Below are 20,262 nucleotides of genomic sequence, written 5' to 3' on the forward strand. Positions count from 1 at the left end.
TTTGGTGGCATATTGATGTGTATATGTTAAGCCCAAGCTCCTAATTTATTCCTTATTTTTTTTCTTATTCATAATGCAGCTGATTCAACTTGTAGTGGACCATACACATTACAAGGATGAATCAGACAGAATCCCCATTGTCCAGGACCTCAGTCAATAAGGACAAAGGGCTAAAACATCATGATTTTTCTCAGGAACAAGTTAGAGGCACCCTATCTGCTTTGATGAAGCAAAGGAGAACTCAGTGGTTACAAAAAACAAAAACAAAAACAGAAGAATGACTCATGTGCTTTTAGATCCTTTGTATAAATTACCTTATGCTTTCTGATGAGCAAAAATCTATACCAAACTCGAACCCTCTGAGAGCTTGGCCAGTAACAGACATGGTGCTCCCAGAGGGTTTTATGCTGTATTCCAAATGCAGAATGAAAGCAGTGAACATGCAGAATGAAAGGCAGCTGGGTTTGCTCCAAGGCTTATCCATGGTGAGTCACCTATTTTTATTGCATGAGAAATAAGTTCTAGTGTTGTAATGAAGACACGATACAGTAAATTTAGGCTAATTCTTGGAGCATTCAAGACTCGCCTATGTGTTCAGGGACATTATGTCCTTTGAGATTTTTTTCTAACTACTTTAATCTTCTGTAAGAAAGATATTTTCTCAGTTTTTGAGGAAAGACACTATATTATTTGAATCCTCACGACTGGATTTTATGCAGCAACTTATGGAAGCAAAGCATGCAGGTTGTGCCCTCATGCTCTGCACTGATGCTCTTTGGCAGCACTAGACACGTATATACTCTAGACATGTCTTAAGACATCATGAACTATAGTTGATTCACAATGTCATGTTAATTTCAGGTCTACAACACTGTGAGTCAAATATATATTAGTATATACATATATATATATATCTTTTTCAGATTATTTTCCTTGTCAGTTATTATAAAATATTGAATATAGCTCCCTGTGCTATACAGTAGGTCCTTGTAGAGTATCTATTAGTATTTTATGCCTGTTAATCCCAACTGCCTAGTTTATCCTTCCCCCAACTCTCTCCCCTTTGATAACTGTCACTTTGTTTTCTATGTCGGTGAATCTATTTCTGGTTTGTAAAAGTAAGTTAATTTGTGTTATTTTTTAGAGTCTACATTTAGGTGGTACCATGCAGTATTTGTCTTTGTCTGACTTAGTATGATGATCTTCAGGTCCATCCATGTTGCTGCAATGGCATTATTTTATCCTTTTCTATAGCTGAGTAATATTGCCTTGTACAAATGTACCACGCTTTCTTTATCCATGGGCATATAAGATGTTTCCGAGTCTTGACTGTTGTGAATAGTGCGGCTGTGAACACTGGGGTGCATGTATCTTTTCAAACTATGGTTTTCTCTAGATATATATAAGGCATTTGTTTTTAATCTTACCTCTTTTGAGCTCCCTAGTTCCCTAAAGACTAATTGCATTTAAATTTTACATGAAGGTTTTAGAGAAACTGAGTGAAAAAGGGAAGGAATTGAGGACTGGGTTGGTCCAAGTGTCTGTTACAGGGACTGAAAGAAGGAAAAAATAAAAGCCGTCTTTAAATCATTTTTGTTGTATGGAAATAGGCTTTCTTGTTAATCACGGCACCATCATAAAGAACGACAGTGTCACCTTAAGCATTTTCCTACGTAGGTTTAAGGTAAAAATGTGCACATTTAAATACTGCCTATTTTAAAGAACTTGTATACTGGTAATTGAGGTTGTATTTGAATCTTGTTAGTCTATGAAGTCATATCTCTTTTTATCATGTATTTATTTAAAATGCCATCTTACTTTATGAACTGCATTTCTATAAAATTAATGCATACATGTTTGTTTTTATACACTTCCTATGCGCAATACTGCACAATTTAAAGGACTTCCTACAGAAGTTAGATAAGTGATTCTAAGTGGTTTTTGTATTCCTTTAGTCTAGAATCAGTAGTCAATTAAATCTATATGGTTGTCATTTAACACCCAGTGTACCTCCAACTGAAGAATGAATGCACTTCATAAAGTGAGATGCATGCATGTATAATTATCTCATTTTTATATATTTAAGAGTAATGTATTGAACCCGCATTTGTTTAGGATAAAGTGATATACAATTGATACAGAATAAGCTTCTTCCATATGACATCTATTTCTCTTTGATTGTTTATTTTTTCTGTTTTATTTTCTTTTCAATGTATATAGAAACCATAGGAATTAATAGACTTCAGAATCCAACAGTTTATCTCTTGTTTTCCTTTAAAATAGAAACCAGAAATCAGAAAAGGCTTTATTATTTTTCATCAGTTTTTAGACCAACAAAGTGAAATAAATTTCCTCTCAACACCAAGACAACCAAAGTTAGAATCAAGGAATTTGGAAGTAGATGCACTTAGCTTTGCATGTTGAATGAGGCCTGGAAGACCCTTAAGAAAGAGCATGCTGCCAGTGTGCTGGTCTGTCCATCTACATGCACTGGAGTCTTTGGACCCTTTAGGACAGATAAACTGGGTTGACTTCTGGAGCATAAAGACTATGTTGTTTGAATTATTAAAGAGACTAAAATAATTAGAGATGCTATCCCAAAACAGCATTTCACATCCATAACAATTTATGTTACCCGGCATCCTTTTCCTTCAACATTTAGTTACAAAATCCTTTTTTAACATTATTATGTCAAATTACAGGCCAAATGAAATTCTATTCTGTTCTGATAATGGATGTGTATAATAGTCTGAAAGAGCTTTCATAAAGTATAGTAATATATAACCAATTTAATTTGCAACTAAGCCAGTGGTGAAGTAATATGTTTATACAACTAATATTGTTAAATTCATAATTTTCATTCTCTCTTGTTTAAATTACAAGTTTCTTTCAAATGAAATACATTTATGAGGAGCCTAATGGTTTCTTACTACGGCTTTTCTGTTGTGATAGCTTTTAGGGTTTCCCCACTATCTTTCCATTTAAATCATACATAGGACATCTGAAACTTTAATGTTAAGTCAAGTATGGACCTAAGTAAAATTTACAAATTAAGTAATCATTGAAAATATATATAATCAATAAGTGCTTGAGTATTTACTATCATAGTTTTATTACATATAGTTGTATATTGATGTATATATATATATATATATGTATAATAAAATATATATTAAGTCATAGCTCAGTTGGTAAAGAATCTGCCTACCATACAGAAGACCTGGGTTCAATTCCTTGGTTGGGAAGATCCCCTGGAGAAGGAAATGGCAACCCACTCCAGTATTCTTGCCTGAAGAATCCTATGGACAGAGGAGCCTGGCAGGGTCACAAGAGTCAGACACAACTTAGCGACTAAACCACCACCACCAACCAACCAAGGCATTACCAAACATATTATTCATTGAGTAAACACAGAATTCTTTTTTCACATATTTATTACATTTATTACCTTCAATTATGGGTGTACATTTTAAGAACTGTTTGTTATTGCTCTTCTACTTGTTAAATAATTCTGCATATTATATTGTCTCTGTGGTTTTGGCATTGGTGCTTGGTTATTTGAATCTGACAGTTCTGTCTCCCAGAGCAATATGCTTGTTTTTCATGTTCATGATACCCAATCCAATCCGTGAAATAATTGTTCCAATGGCAATGTTCAGAGGTGAGCACAGAAAACTTGTTCTGAAGACAAAGTACAGATTTAAATGAAAATGTCAGTCTGTGAGTTTAGTGTGTTAATCAAAATATTTAACAAAAAATACGGCATCGGCTTCTAACCATTAGAATGGAGGCCCATCCTAAACAACCAGTATGTCTGCACGTTTTGTGCTCTGAATGTGCACCACTGAAGATCATTGTATGATCTCCGCTGAGAGCAACAGAAACCAAATTAATAAGAAAAACAGTCACAGCCTTAATGAGTATCATCTAATATGGAGGAATAAGTATGTATGTTTTATAGCTCTGATAAACATAATTTGGACTATAAATTTTCTTTTGACTATACTGAAAGGTTTAATTTGGTCAATTTTGATAACACTGAAAGATTTTAGTTAACATCATTACTTCTTTTTTAACAGTGGCTAGCATTCAGAAGCTTCCTGCAGCCTCTGTTCTAACAGACATCAACTTCCCAATGAAAGGAAGGAAGGGGATGGTTGACTGGGCAAGAAACTCAGAAGACAGGGTGGTCATTCCAAAAAGCATCTTCACTCCTGTGTCATCAAAAGGTATATATGAAGCGAGTTAGGCCTTGAGCAAAAAATATACGAGTTCAATACTACACTAGCAATTTAGTTTGTAATCATGACCTTAAAGTCATTTTGTTACTATAGAAAACTCAATTTGGTGTCACCTAAAATCTTAATTTACTTGAGTAAAAGATCTGTTAAAATGTAAAAAAAAAAAAAAATACAAGTGCAAATTGTAGACCTGCTGATGACATGGTCAGATTTTCAGTGTTGACAGTCTCACCCCAGTGTAAAGCATGTGGCACACTATTTTAAGTTTAGGTATTGAAATAGGTTGTGTTTTCTATTCCATGAAAAATAAATTATTTCTGCCTCACTTAAAAAAATTGATATATAAAAGCAAATCTAAGAAAAGAATTGAGTTTTAAGAACATCTTAGGTAGCCTCTTAAACTGAATGACCCTTTTCAGTAGTGGCACTGGGGTCTCAATCCTTACCTTGGAGGTCTGACGTTTTAACTGAGAGCTCCAAAGAGCATAGGCTGTCTCCCCACATCACCTGGAATTTAAGCTCTTTTGCTATAACTACAGTCACTTCTTGTCTCAGCTTGAAGGAAGGTTACTTCATGACACAAAACCCACTGAAAACATGTCTTCTGGGTCATGATTAACACATACAGTGTGTGGGCTCAATTGCCCGGCGTGGTTAAGAAGGCATTTCTTATTCCTGACTTTGCATCGGAAAATACTGGAATCCCCTCGTAATTAGGAGATTAAAAGTTTTATAGGACATAGTATTTTTCTTGCTGTTTTGCTAATATGTTTAAATTTTATTCTTTCTAGAATTAGATGAATCATCGGTCTTTGTTCTTGGAGCAGTCCTGTACAAAAACTTAGATCTAATTTTGCCCACTCTGAGGTAAGCTACAAAGTAATAAGCTGTTGTAATCTCTGTAAATTATTCCAGAAATGTGATTATAGCTCATTCTATGAAAATAGTCAAACAAGCTTTGGTAATACAAAGGGCTTTTCTTAAATGAAATAGAAAATACCAATTTAATGAACAGCTTATTAGCATATCATGGCATTGCAAAACAAGTAGGAAAGACAATTTTGGTTCCTGATTATAGCCCTGTAATTCTGACTTGCCTTGACTGAGGGAAAAAACGTAAGAAAAAGAAAACCTCAAGGCTCTATAATAGAATGGGTCATTTTAAAATTAATCTGTCTTCTTGCTTTATTTGTACTTAATGTTACTGTTCACCAGCATGACATGAAATTAAAGCAGTGTCATGATGGCTGAGAACACACGTTTTGTTCACTGGCACAAGATCTCAATTTGCTTCTAAATAAATATCCAATTACAGTTACATTAAGAAAGAATGCTGTTGTTCAATTAGAGGAGTAATTTTGGAAGAAATCCGTTGATTTCTTTCCTCCCAGACATTAAAAAGAAACAATTACAAATAGTAATTCTACCAACATTAATTTATTTGTTCTGCTGTCTTAACTGGTTTATCAGATCGGTAAAGAATCCACCTGCAATGCAGGAGACCCCGTTTTGATTCCTGGGTCTGGAAGATCCGCTGGCGAAGGGATAGGCTACCCACTCCAGTATTCTTGGGCTGCTCTTGTGGCTCAGCTGGTAAAGAATCCACCAGCAATGTGGGAGACCTGGGTTCAATCCCTGGGTTGGGAATATCCTGGAGAAGGGAAAGGCTACCCACTCTAGTATTCAAGCCTGGAGAATCCCATGGACTGAGTCGCAAAGAGTTGGACACAACTGAACGAATTTCACTTTCACTTCACTTTCACAGAAAAAAAAGAAAGAAAAACATGGGCTTCCCAGGTGGTGCAGTGGTAAAGAATTCGCCTGCTATGTAGGAGATGCAAGAGACGCGGGCTCAGTCCCTGGGTCAGGAAGATCCCCTGGAGGAGGGCACGGCAACCCACTCCAGTAATCTTGCCTGGACAATCCCCATGGACAGAGGAGCCTGGTGGGCTACAGTCCATGGGGTCGCAAAGAGTCTGACAGGACTCAACTACTGAGCACTTACGCACACGGAAAGCAAGGTGTCCATCTGTCTGGATGATGCTGTCCTCACTCTTGATGATCTGTTTCCTCCAGCAGAGCTCGCAGTGGAGAACTGAGACAAAACTGTATTTTAGTTAAATACAGCCCCAGGGCTGTGAGCATTTCCTCACTCCCATCTGAGTAAAGCACTAAGTTTTTCGAGGGGAGAGACTGCAAATTGATGTGTACATTATACCAGGGGTATAACAAATGGGCTAATAAATAAAAACAATTAGAGTTCAGTCCAGTAGGAAAATACCTCCCAAGAAAGAAACAACAGTTGCAGTGACTGCAAGATTATTTGGAGAAAATCTATGTGGAGCAAATTGATGGAGTCGGTGTGTCATCCAAGGGGAGGTTTCAACCACAGAGACAACTCAGAAATCTAGCTTTCTTTAACTCTGTTCCTCTCTGGATGGAAATTGGGCTTCCTGAATTTAAATAGGTTTGTGGTTTGTTTGGTTCTGCTAATACTTTCTCAAAGCTAATTCTTTCACTTTCAGTTTTTCCACGGGTTTTATTAAAACACATTGGTCTGCACAGTTACTCACAGCTAAAATTAATTTGGAGTTACACTGCGTCTATCTCTGTGTATGATATTTATTTGAGGAGAAAGTTAAAAGATACTCAAAGTTAGCCCCTTATTTCCATTGGCAGTTTGTTTGTGTAAACCTAATCTTGCAAGAATTCTAGATTAGGCACTAACTCAAAATCAGATGATCTGGGTTTTAATTTCAATTGAACATAACAAGAAATTTATAAGCTTTTCAGTCACTCAGTCATCATCTGCTTCAGTTCAACTTTAAAATAGAAGCACCTTTATGTGCAACATTCATTCTGTTTGCTGCAGAGGGACATAGTGAATGCAAATGAAATACTCAGTGTGTAATGCTTTAGACTGTGAATTAGTTTCACTGCTACATGTCAAACAGAGCTGCATTATGGTTGATCTTATTTTGAATAACACCATAGAACTCGCTTACCTACACAAAGTCAGATTAGTCTTAATTCACTTCAGTTCAGTCACTCAGTTGTGTCCTACTCTTTGCGACCCCATAAATCACAGCACTCCATGCCTCCCTGTCCATCACCAACTCCAGGAGTTCACTCAGACTCAACGTCCATCGAGTCAGTGATGCCATCCAGCCATCTCATCCTCTGTCGTCCCCTTCTCCTCCTGCCCCCAATCCCTCCCAGCATCAAAGTCTTTTCCAATGAGTCAAGTCTTCGCATGAGGTGGCCAAAGTAATGGAGTTTCAACTTCAGCATCATTCCCTCCAAAGAAATCCCAGGGCTGATCACCTTCAGAATGGACTGGTTGGATCTCCTTGCAGTCCAAGGACTCTCAAGAGTCTTCTCCAGCACCACACTTCAAAAGCATCAATTCTTTGGCGCTCAGCTTTCTTCACAGTCCAACTCTCACATCTAAGTTTTAGTCTAAGTTTCATAAATTCACAGAGTGAAGAGAATTGGAAATTTATCTAGGGATATGAGTTTGAGTGAACTCCAGGAGTTGGTGATGGACAGGGAGGCCTGGGGTGCTGTGATTCATGGGGTCGCAAAGAGTCAGATACGACTGAGCGACTGAACTGAACTGAACTGAACTGAATGGGCCTTTTTGTAAAAAAAAAAAAAAAAAAAAAACTTTCAACATTTTTTACATCATGGCAGAAGCAGTGATCACTTGTGGGAGGATTAATGGCTACATTGTGGGCAGTTTAATGCATAAACTGAAAAAGTCCAGAACTGTACTCCACTGGTACGACCTGTGACAGAGATTCAGATTAGCCTCTGGGCAAGTCACTGACTGTGTGTAAATCGTTCAGTTGAACTCAAAGGTTCTTTTTAACTTCAAAAATTCCTTGTCTTTATTTCAGTAAAATTGTAGAATTTTAGCATTCTGGCACATTTATTTGAAGTTCTTAATAACCTTTATATAAGAATTGTGACTATGTACACCCACTTACTGCTGCTGCTGCTAAGTCGCTTCAGTTGTGTCCGACTCTGTGCGACCCCATAAACAGCAGCCCACCAGGCTCCGCCATCCCTGGGATTCTCCAGGCAAGAACACTGGAGTGGGTTGCCATTTCCTTCTCCAACACCCACTTACACTTCCTAAGGATAAAGTAACTAGGTAAACGACTATAGGAAGACAATATTCACCTTTAGCTTCATTAGAAATAATGACCATAGAATGCTTAGGATAAAAAGTTTGTTTAAGCACTGTTTGAAAGGTGAAATATTAGCATTTCCTCCTCATTTTCTTTCATTTCACACTGTACAATGATGAACCACTAAGTTTTGTTTGTTTTTTTCTTTCCAAAAAATTGTTTCAGAAAGTCTAGTGAGTAGAAGAAGCCTTTCAGAAGACAAGAGTGATGCCTTTGTTACATAGTCACTCGACAAATATTCACTATGCAACATCCCTCCTCACCCAACTGTCTTAATTCTTTTAAGTCTCCTCTATTCTCAGAACTCCCAGAACAGTGCATTATATTTATTATTATAAATAATAAATGCATAAGAAATGTTTACTGGAATAATTGTCTTTGATAAAATATTCTATATAAAAAGCCAGTTTTTTAAAAATTGAGGTACAAAGAAGTTTAGTGTTTATGCTGCTGTTCAGTCACCCAGTTGTGTCCAAGTCTTTGTGACCCCATGGACTGCAGCACCCAGGCCCCCCGTCCCTCACCATCTCCCAGTCGTGTCCAAGTCTTTGTGACCCCATGGACTGCAGCACCCAGGCCCCCCGTCCCTCACCATCTCCCAGTCGTGTCCAAGTCTCTGTAACCCTATGGACTGCAGCACCCAGGCCCCCCGTCCCTCACCATCTTCCAGTTGTGTCCAAGTCTCTGTAACCCTATGGACTGCAGCACCCAGGCCCCAGGCCCCCCGCACCTCACCATCTCCCAGTCATGTCCAAGTCTTTGTGACCCCATGGACTGCAGCACCCAGGCCCCCTGGCCCTCACCATCTCCCAGAGTTTGCCCCAGTTCATGTCCATTGCATCAGTGATGCCATCCAGCCGTCTCATCCTCTGATGCCTGCTTCTCCTTCTACCCTCAACCTTTTCCAACAGCAGGGTCTTTTCCAATGAGTCAGCTGTTTGCATCCAATGAGTCGGCTGTTTACACGAAAATATTGGAGCTTCAGTTTCAGCATGAGTCCTTCCAAAGAGTATTCAGGGTTGATCTCCCTTAAGATTGACTCCCTTAAGTTCAAGGGACTTTCAGGAGTCTTTTCCCACACCACAGTTTGAAGGCATCAATTCTTTGGCTTTTTGCCTTCTTTTTATACTATTAAAATATTTTAGGAACAAAGGAATAAAATACATATATTTTGTTGCTTCACTGTAAAATTTGACTATGCGATCTGAATCCAAGAGAAAAAGACATACCTTCTTATTCAACATGAAAATACACAAATTTACTCTATATGTTTAGTTATTATTTATCAGATATTCATGACACATTTTCTTCTGTGATCATTTTACTAATAATTATCTGTTGAATATTTTGAAGCCAATTTTCCCATACACAGAATAATGTCAGGCTTGCTGTTAAATCTCCAGGAGTTTTGTATTTTAATACAGTATTTTTAAAACAATACTTTGCATAATTGCCCTGGTGCAGACCAAGAAGAACTTGATAATGTTTCGACTAGATATCATTTAGAATTTTGCCTTAATATAAAGATAGCAATAACTTTGCATGTTGACTCTTTCATTTAGATATTTGTTTTTCCTCTCTTGCCCTAATATACCTTCAACTCTTCTTCAAACTGCAACCTCAATTTTACTGTTGGATTGTTTTTCCTTTTACAATTAAGTGGATTCAGATTGTGACTTTATCTGAAGGAAATGTGCTCTACTCAAGTCCAAACTAAGTGAGGGCTATTCTCAGCCTCCCAGTTGTATTCTTCAGAATAATATCTCACAGTAAAAAGCATAGAGCCAGTGCCACAGGCCCTTTAAAAGTTAGTTCTGTCCACAATCTGATTCTGCCAATAGAGGAACTGAGCCCAAGATGTTGTGTCCCGAAGGTGGGTGGATTCTAATCCATCTCAAGTCTTTGGTTTTCCAAAACCATTATCTTTCACTCTCTTGCTGCCTCTGGATGCTCACATATCTATTTCTTTGAGTAGTACAGATTTCTACATTCCTTTGGATACATGTGTATCTTCTGCAGAAAAACTTGAAAGGCCCAGGGGGAGGTAGCCATGCATGGGTACCTCAAAGTGCTAGGGGTCAATTTGGTGGCCCCAGCCAAGGCTATTAACACCAAGGGCTGGACTCTTCCTACCCCTCATGACCACTTTTGAGACTGATCGCTAAAAGCTGACCAGCAAAGGTCAGGGATCCTTTGAGGGTGCTGAGAGCATCCACACAGGCTCTATGCACATTAGGGAACTAATAACCACCCACAGTTCTTACCCTGTTGAGGGTTTAACTGTAGTACATTTTAGTAGGACAATTTGGTAAATCCAGGAGCCTGTAAAAATGCATGATTATCTAATAGAAATTATCTCTAAGGAAGAAAAGTATATCCAAGCATGCATTCAAGCTAAAGAGTTCAAGAAACAGTTGTAATCAACCCATTTTCTAATTCATCTAATAAAGCCAAGTTCCAGCTATATAGGAAAATTACAGTACTTTTGAGTATGGGAGTAATGTGTACTTTTCCTCATAGGATGTATAGATGTGCTGTGCTGTGGTTAGTCGCTCAGTCATGTCTGACTCTTTGTGACCCCATAGACTATAGCCCATCAGGCTCCTCTATCCATGGGATTCTCCAGGCGAGAATACTGGAGTGGGTTGCCATGTCCTCCTCCAGATGGAAGACGTAGTCCTGCTTTAAAAAAAAGAAAAAATGTGCATAAATGAAGCTATTAATATTCATTATAAAGGACCTAATTAAAATTATATGCAAATTACACTATAGTATTAACGTGCTAGGAAAAATATGGATAAACCAAACTAACTAACATTTTCATTAGCCAGTAACATGAGAACTATTTTTTCAAAAAGGAAAAAAACATTTCAATAATGCAAAATCACATAAATTTGCTGTCAAGTACACCAACATAAAAGATAAATGATGCTAACTTTTTTCATATTTAGGAAATAGAGCCCATTTAACTGAACCGAACTGCACTGAGTTCCTAATATTATAGGAATTAAAAGCAAACAAGAATAGCAATGAACCAGAAAATAGTGTAAATAATAGAAAAACAAAAACATAATCACATTTATACCAATACATCTTGAACGTAATCGATCTGAAATACTGAGTTGCACCAAGAACATGTTTTCTTCAGTTTGAGGACCAGATTTTGAACTTTGCCTCTTCATTCTGAGTTTGCAATGAAATATTGTAGTTTGTAGTAGTCTGTATCTTTTAATAATGTCCTATGGTAAGGACATTAGAAATTAAAATTATCCATGGGGTAACAAATTTATATGACTAATGCTATAAATTATTGTAATATTACAAAGTCAGTATATTATTTTTTTTTAATGAGTTTAATTTGGGCACACTGTTTTAAAGTTAATTTAAACCTCTGATCCCTTAGCTTCGTTGTGGATCTAGGTGTTACCTAATTTGAAATTGTCATTTGTTTTCCAAGTTCTAAGTTAGCCCAACTACTTTTAGCAGCCATCAGCTGATTTTAGTATTAAGCATAAGTGAGACTATCACACTAAGTAAAATAAGTCAGAGACAAACATCATATGATATCACTTATATTTGGAATATAAAAAAGTGATAGGGATGAACTTATTTAGAAAACAGAAACAGACTTACAGGCATAGAAAACAAATATATAGTAACCAAAGAGGAAAGGGGAAGAGAAATAAATTAGGAGTTTGGGATTAAGACATACACACTACGTCATATAAAGTAAATAATCAGCAAGGACCTACTATATAACACAGGGAGATATACAATGTACTCTGTACTAATCTATATGGGAAAAGAATCTGAAAATTAATTGGTGTATTTATATGTATAACTGAATCACTGTGCTGTATACCTGACCTAACACAACATTGTAAATCAGCTATACTTCAACATAAAACTATTTTTTTTAAAGTAAATGTATTTAGCTTAATGATTTCGATGCAGTCTCCATTTCCTGGAATATATGAAATCACCTATTTTATTTTGGTTTTATTTTAATTGAAAAGCTCATTTAAAACAATTATGAAAGCTTTCAGGTTAGAAGCTGCACGAACTATACTTTTAAAAATAGAAAGAGGCTACAGTAATTTTAATATGTTTACTGCCGGGGTCCAGCCCCAGTGGATCCAGGGAATTCGAAGCGGGGAAAGCCTCGGCGAGGATCAGGAAACACTTGCTTAATTAAACGTTAATTAAGGATATAAACAGTGGTTGAATAAGGATAGCTCAGTGAGGAAATGCAGTGGAGAAAAGAGGCTGAATAATTCAGCCAGAAGGTGAGAGAAAGAACAACATGGGGAGACCAAGCTTCAGTGAACAAGGCCTGCACTTTATTTTCCAAAGTAGTTTTTATACCTTAAGTTGCGCATAGGGGATAATGGGGGAAGGGGTAGAGTCAGCAATAAGCTAGGCTTTCTTCATTTTGCAAAGGTTTAGGTGATTTACATCATCTTCTGGCCCGGAGGCCGGTTAACATTTTAAGACCCTTTCTTCAGAAAACTTATTTTTCTCTAAAGGTGATTAGTCAGGGCCACACTCCAAAAGCATTAGATAAAGTTGCATTCCTATAGGGCAAAGGTGTGGTGGGCTATAACAAGAAAAAGAATTAACTCAAGGGTCCAAGGTTACAAACATTATACACCAATTATATTAATCAATACACTGCCAGGGACACAGTAGGTAAGGGAAACTTAGCAGCAAACATTGGCCCAACAAGTGAAAAACCCTTCACCAATACAATTTCTAATCAATCTTTTAACTGCTCAAAGGAATCTGTATTTAGACAGTTTAGAACATCTCATGCCTCTCACGGTTGGGAGGCTGTGAACAATCACATGTGGCCAGAAGAACCTATTCAGGAGAGAGATGGTGGTGGGGGACAGCCCCCGTAAAGTCAGAGGTGTAGGTGAGAGCACAAAGCAGTAAAGTAGGCAGACTCTGGTTTTGGGGGTAGATGCTCGAGAATTCCCAGGGGGACTCCTGAGGCTCGATCCCACCTTTGCATATGCCGAGCCTCCTTCCTCATGACCTTTGCCACGGGCGGAGTTCCTCATTAACTCCTTTTTACTGTACCTTATCTGGCTATATGTTATTTGCACGATTAGTTCCACAATCCCTTCTACTGATACTTGTTTTGTAACACTGCGTTACATTGTTTTAGTGCTAAGTCACTTCAGTCGTGTCTGACTCTTTGTGACCCCTTAGGCTGTAGCCCACCAGGTTCCTCTGTCCATAGGATGCTCCAGGCCAGAATACTGGAGTAGCTTGCCATTCCCTCCTCCAGGGGATCTTCCCGACCCAGGATCAAATCTACCTCTCTTATATATCCTGCATTGGCAGGGGAGTTCTTTACCACTAGTGTCACCTGGAAAGCCCAAAATGTAGCAAAAAACACACAACATTTACCATCTTAACCACTGTAAAGTGTACAGAATAGTAGTGTTGACTCTATGATGCGTACTGTGCAACAGATTTCTAGAATTTTTTCACTTTGCATATTTCTTAAATAGCAACTCCCCTTTGACTTCCTCCTCCTAACCCCTAAAACCACAATTCTACTTTCTGCTTCTGAAAATTTGACTATTTTAGATAACCTTGTATAAGTGAAATCGTACAGTATCTGTCTTTTTGTTACTGGCTTATTTCACTTGGCATGATGTCCTCAAAGCTTATCCATGTTGTAAAATAGGACAGAATTTCCTTCTTTTTTAAGACTGGATAATGTTCCATCATTTGTATTAACTTACTTTCTTTATCCATTCATCTGTCAATAGACATTTGGGTTGCCTCCACCTCGTGGCTACTGTGAATAGTAATGCAGTGAACATGGGTGTGTCAATACCTATTCAGGATCCTGTTTTCAGTTTTTTAGGATATATAACTAGGAGTGGGAGTTCTAGATCATATGGTAATTAAACTTTTGAATTTTGAAGAATCTGTGTACTGTTTTGCACAGCAGCTACACCATTTCACGTTCTCACCAACAGTGCAGAAGGCTTCCAGTTTCTCCACAACCTATTCACCACTTATGATTTTCTGTTTTGTTGACAGTGGCCATCCTAATGGATGTGAAGTGATATTTCCTTGTGATTTTGATTTGCCTTTCCATGATAATTAGTGATGGATGAGTACCTTTGCATATACTTATTGGCCTTTCACATATAACCTTCATAGAGATAATTAAGTCTCTTGTCCATTTCTCAGTCTTATTCTTTGTTTTCACTTTAGAATTTATTTAAATATTCTCAATAATAATCATTTATCATATATATAGCTTCTAAATATTCTGTCTTATTACATACTTGACTTTTCACTCTGACAGTTATTTCCTTTACGATACTATTTTTAAGTCTGGTGTAGAATCATATGTCTATTTTAACTTTTACTGCCTGTACTTTTGGTGTCATATCAGAAATCACTGCTAAATTCAATGTCATAAAGCTCTTCTATGTTTTAATCTAGGAGTTTATTGTTTCAAATTTTATGGTCAGCCTTGTCAAGAATAATTAGTCCATATATGTGAGGGTTTATTTCTAGGCTCTCTATTCTATTCAACTGATGTTTATATGTTCTATCTTCTGTCTTTATGCCAGTGCCATACTGTTTTGACTTACTATAACCTTGTAACATGTTTTGAAATCAAGAAGTATAGTACCTCCAGCTTTCATATTCTTTCTAAAGATTGTTTTGACTATTCAGAATCTTTTCAGATTCCATATGAATTTTAGAATTTTTTTTCTATTTCTACAAAAAGGTCATTAGGATTTTGATATGGGTTGCATTGATCTGTGGATTGCTTTGGGCATTATGGAAATTTTAACAATATTATGTCTTTCTGTTCATAAACACAGGATGTCTTTCCATTTTCTCCTATCGTCTTTGATTTCTTTCAACAATGATTTTTGGTTTTCAGCATACAATTCTTCACTTCCTTGGTTAAGTTTATTCCTAAGTATTTTATTCTCTTTGATGCTGTTTCAAATGTGATTGCTTTCCTAATTTCCTTTTAGGATTATTCATTGTGGGTATTGTTGTTTAGTTTGCTAATTCGTGTCCAACTCTTTTGTGACCCCATAAACTGTAGCCTGCCAGGCTCCTCTGTCCATGGGATTTCCCAGGGAAAAATACTAGAGTGGGTTGCAATTTCCTTCTGCAGGGGATCTTCCCAACCCAGGGATCCTGAATTGGCAGGTGGATTCTTTACCACTAAGACACCAGGAAACCCCCATTGTTAGTGTACATAACTGCTACTGATTTTTGTGTGTTAATTTTACATCTTATACCTTGCTCATGTGTTTATTAGTTGTAAGAGGGTTTTTGTGGAATCTTTAGGGTATTCTACATGTTAAGATCATTTCATATGCAAAGTGAAATAAATTTGTTTCTTCCTTTCCAATTTGGTTGCTTTTTGTTTCTTTTACTTGCCTGATTGTTAGGCTATTACAGAACCCCTACCTGTTAACAATTCTAGGTTTAGCTTGAATAGAAGTGACAATATATTGCATGTTTGCTTTCTTCATCAACTTACAGTGAACAATTTTAGTTTTTCACCACTGGGAATGATGTTAGCTGAGGGCTTTTCAAATAGCCTTTATTATGTTGAGGTACATTCCTTCTAAACCATAATTGGGTGAACTTTTTTTTTTTTAAGGTTTACATTGATTTTCCTTTTTATTTTTTTTTTAATTTTAAAATTTTTTTATTAAATTAATTCATTTACTTTAATTGGAGGCTAATTACTTTACAATACTGTAGTGATTTTGCCATGCATTGACATGAATCAGCCCTGGGAGTACATGTGTTCCCCATCCTGAACCCCCCTCCCACCTCCCACCCCATCTCATCCCTCTGGGTCATCCCAGTGCACCAGCCCCGAGCACCCTGTATCATGCATCAAACCTGGACTGGTGATCTGTTTCACATATGATAATATACATGTTTCAATGCTATTCTCTCAAAACATCTCACCCTCACCTTCTCTCACAGAGTCCAAAAGACTGTTCTATACATCTGTGTCTCTTTTGCTGTCTCACATATAGGGTCATCATTACCATCTTTCTAAATTCCATATATATGCATTAGTATACTGTATTGGTGTTTTTCTTTCTAACTAACTTCATTCTGTATAATAGGCTCCAGTTTCATCCACCTCATTAGAACTGATTCAAATGCATTATTTTTAATGGCTGAGTAATATTCCATTGTGTATATGTACCAGAGCTTTCTTATCCATTTGTCTGCCAATAAACATCAAGATTGCTTCCATGTCCTGGCTATTATAAACAGTGCTCTGATGAACATTGGGGTACACGTGTCTCTTTCAATTCTGGTTTCCTTGGTGTGTATGCCCAGCATTGGGATTGCTGGGTCATATGGCAGTTCTATTTCCAGTTTTTTATCATGATACAGTATTGAAATTTTCAACTGAATTTTCTGCATCAGTTGAGATGATCATGTAGTTTTTGTTCTTTCAATTATTGTTGTTGTACGGTCACTCAGTCATGTCCTACTCTGCAATCCCATGGACTGCAGCACACCAGGCTTCCTTTTCCTTCACCATCTCAGAACTTGCTCAAACTCATGTCCATTGAGTTGGTGATGCCATACAACTATCTCTTCCTCTGTCGTCCTTCTCCAGCTGCCCTCTTTCTTTCTGTCAATCTTTCCCAGCATCAGGGTGTTTTCTAATCAGTCAACTCTTTGCATCAGGTGGCTAAAGTATTGGAGCTTCAGTTTCAGCATCAGTCCTTCCAATGAATATTTAGGACTGGAATATTCCAATGAATATTTCCTTTAGGATGGACTGGTTTGATCTCCTGTTTTCCAAGGGACTCTCAAGAGTCTTCTCCAGCACCATAGTTGGAAGGCATCAGTTCTTTGCTCAGCCTTTTTTATTGTCCTGCTCTTACATCCATACATGACTACTGGAAAATCATAGCTTTGACTGTATGGACTTTTGTGGGCCAAATAATGTCTCTGCTTTTTAATATCCTGTCTAGGTTTGTCATAACTTTTCTTCCAAGGAGCAAGCATCTTTTAATTTCACAGCTGCAGTCACCATCCACTTGATTTTGAAACCAAAGAAAATAAATTCTGTCATTGTTTCCATTGTTTCCCCATCTATTTTCCATGAAGTGATGGGACCAGATGCCATGATCCTAGTTTTCTGAATGTTGAGTTTTGAGCCAACTTTTTCACCCTCTTCTTTCACTTTCATCAAGAGGCTCATTAATTCCTCTTCACTTTCTGCCGTAAGGGTGGTGTCATCTGCATATCTGAGGTTATGATATTTCTCCTGGAAATCTTGATTCTAGCTTGTGATTCATCCAGCCTGACATTGCTCATGATGTACTCTGCATATAAGTTAAATAAGCAGGGTGATAATATACAGACTTGACATACTCCTTTTGCAATTTTGAACCAGTCCATTGTTCCATATCTGGTTCTAACTGTTGCTTCTTGACCTGCATAAAGATTTCTCAGGAGGTGGGTAAGGTGGGCTGGTGTTCGCATCTGTTTAAGAATTTTCCACAGTTTGTTGTGATCCACACAGTCAAAGGCTTTGGTGTAGTCAGTAGAACAGAAGTTGATATTTTTCTGGAATTCTCTTGTTTTTTTTCTTTGATACAATGGATGTTGGCAATTTGATCTCTGGTTCCTCTGCCTTTTGTAAATCTAGCTTGAACATCTGGAAGTTCTTGGTTCACGTACTGTTGAAGCCTGGCTTGGAGAATTTTGAGCATTACTTTGCTAGCATGTGAGATGAGTGCAATTGTGCGGGAGTTTGAACATTCTTTGGCATTGCCTTTCTTTGGAATTGGAATGAAAACCGCCTTTTTCAAGTTCTGTGGCAACTGCTGAGTTTTCCAGATTTGCTGGCATATTGAGTACAGCACTTTCACAGCATCATCTTTTAGAATTTCAAATAGCTCAGCTGTAATTCTATCATCTCCACTAGCTTTGTTTGTAGTGATGCTTTCTAAGGCCCACTTAATTCACATTCCAGTATGTGTGGCTCTAGGTGTGATTACACCATCATGGAAATCTGGGTCATTAAGGTCTTTTTTGTATAGTTCTTCTATGTATTCTTGCTACCTCTTAATATCTTCTGCTTCTGTTAGGTCCATACCATTTCTGTGCTTTATTGTGTCCATCTTTGCATGAAATGTTCCCTTAGTATCTCTAATCTCTTTGAAGGGCTCTCTAGTCTTTCCCATTCTATTGTTTTTCTCTATTTCTTTGCATTGATTATGGAGGAAGACTTTCTTACCTCTCCTGCTGTTCTGTGGAACTCTGCATTCAGATGGGTATATATTTCCTTTTCTCCTTTGCCTTTTGCCCTTCTTCTTTACTCAGCACTTTGTAAGACCTCCTCAAACAACCGTTTTGCCTTTTTTCATTTGTTTTTCTTGGGAATGGTTTTGATCACAGCCTCTTGTACAGTGTTATTAACATCCATCCATAGTTCTGTCTATCAGATCTAATCCTTTGAATCTATTTGTCACTTTCACTGTATAATCATAAGGGATTTGATTTAGGTCATGCCTGAATGGTCTAGTTGTTTTCCCCACTTTCTTCAACTGAAGTCTGAATTTTGTAATAAGGAGTTCGTGATCTGAGCCACAGTCAGCTCCCAGTCTTATTTTTGCTGACTGTATAGAGCTTCTCCATCCTCAGCTGCAAAGAATATAATCAATCTGATTTCAGTATTGACCATCTGGTGATGTCCATGTGTAGAGTTTTGTCTTGTGTTGTTGGAAGAGGGTGTTTTCTATGACCAGTGCATTCTCTTGGCAAAACTCTGTTAGCCTTTGGCCTGCTTCGTTTCATACTCCCAACACCAAAGTTACCTGTTACTCCATGTGTCTCTTGACTTTCCTACTTTTGCATTCCAATCCCCTATGATGAAAAGGACATCTTCTTTTGGTGTTAGTTGTAGAAGGTCTTGTAGGTCTTCATAGAACTATTGAACTTCATCTTCTTTGACTTTATTGGTTTGGGCATAACCTTGTATCACTGTGATGTTGAATGGTTTGCCTTGGAAACAGAGATCATTCTGTCATTTTTGAGACTGCACCCAAGTACTGCATTTCGGACTCTTGTTGACTACAAGCGCCACTCCATTTCTTCTAAGGGCTTCTTGCCCACAGTAGTAGATTTAATTTTCATCTGAATTAAATTCACCCATTCTGGTCCATTTTAGTTCACTGATTCCTAAAATGTCGATGTTCACATTTGTCATCTCCTGTTTGACCACTTCCAATTTACCCTGATTCATGGACCTAACATTCCACGTTCCTATGCAATATTGTTCTTTACGGCATCAGACTTTACTTCCATCACCAGTCACATCCACAACTGGGTGTTGTTTTGCTTTGGCTCTGTTTCTTCATTCTTTCTGGTGTTATTTCTCCACTCTTCTCCAGTAGCATATTAGGCACCTACTGACCTGGGGAGTTCCTCTTTCAGTGTCATATCCTTTTACCTTTTCATATTGTTGGGTGAGTGGTTTAATTTCCTCGATTCTGTTGGACTGCAACAAAGATTTGAAATGGTGGACCACTGTTACAGCTTTTTTATGGCTCAGAGCTTTATTCGGCAAACAAAGGATAGTACGTCTCCAAGGCTTGAGGGCGGGTCAACCCCAAAGGAGAGGCCTCAACCTGACTTGGCTCCCTCTGTTATAAGTTTGTTTTTCCTTCCCCTTCTCTTGCTCTATGCAAATTAGGGTTAGCCAGGAAGGGGGTGTGTTTGTTTCATCTGAGTTTTTAATTCCATTTCATGGATTTTCTTTTGTTCCCTTTTCACATGCTTTTCCC

At 37.6% G+C, this 20,262-nt stretch overlaps 1 protein-coding gene across 2 annotated transcripts in view; it reads left to right on the forward strand.

Annotated features, from left to right (window-relative positions):
* ADGRB3 (adhesion G protein-coupled receptor B3) overlaps positions 1–20,262 on the forward strand; it is an 881,695-nt gene that overhangs the window by 481,274 nt on the left and 380,159 nt on the right. For both annotated transcript variants that reach the window (XM_061427126.1, XM_061427127.1), the window contains exons 14-15: positions 4,080–4,229; positions 5,033–5,108. In XM_061427126.1, coding sequence (XP_061283110.1) covers positions 4,080–4,229; positions 5,033–5,108 — 226 coding nt within the window. The remainder of the gene's footprint in view (positions 1–4,079; positions 4,230–5,032; positions 5,109–20,262) is intronic.

Source organism: Bos javanicus, chromosome 9 (genome assembly GCF_032452875.1).
Source record: "Bos javanicus breed banteng chromosome 9, ARS-OSU_banteng_1.0, whole genome shotgun sequence".
Taxonomy (NCBI): domain Eukaryota; kingdom Metazoa; phylum Chordata; class Mammalia; order Artiodactyla; family Bovidae; genus Bos; species Bos javanicus.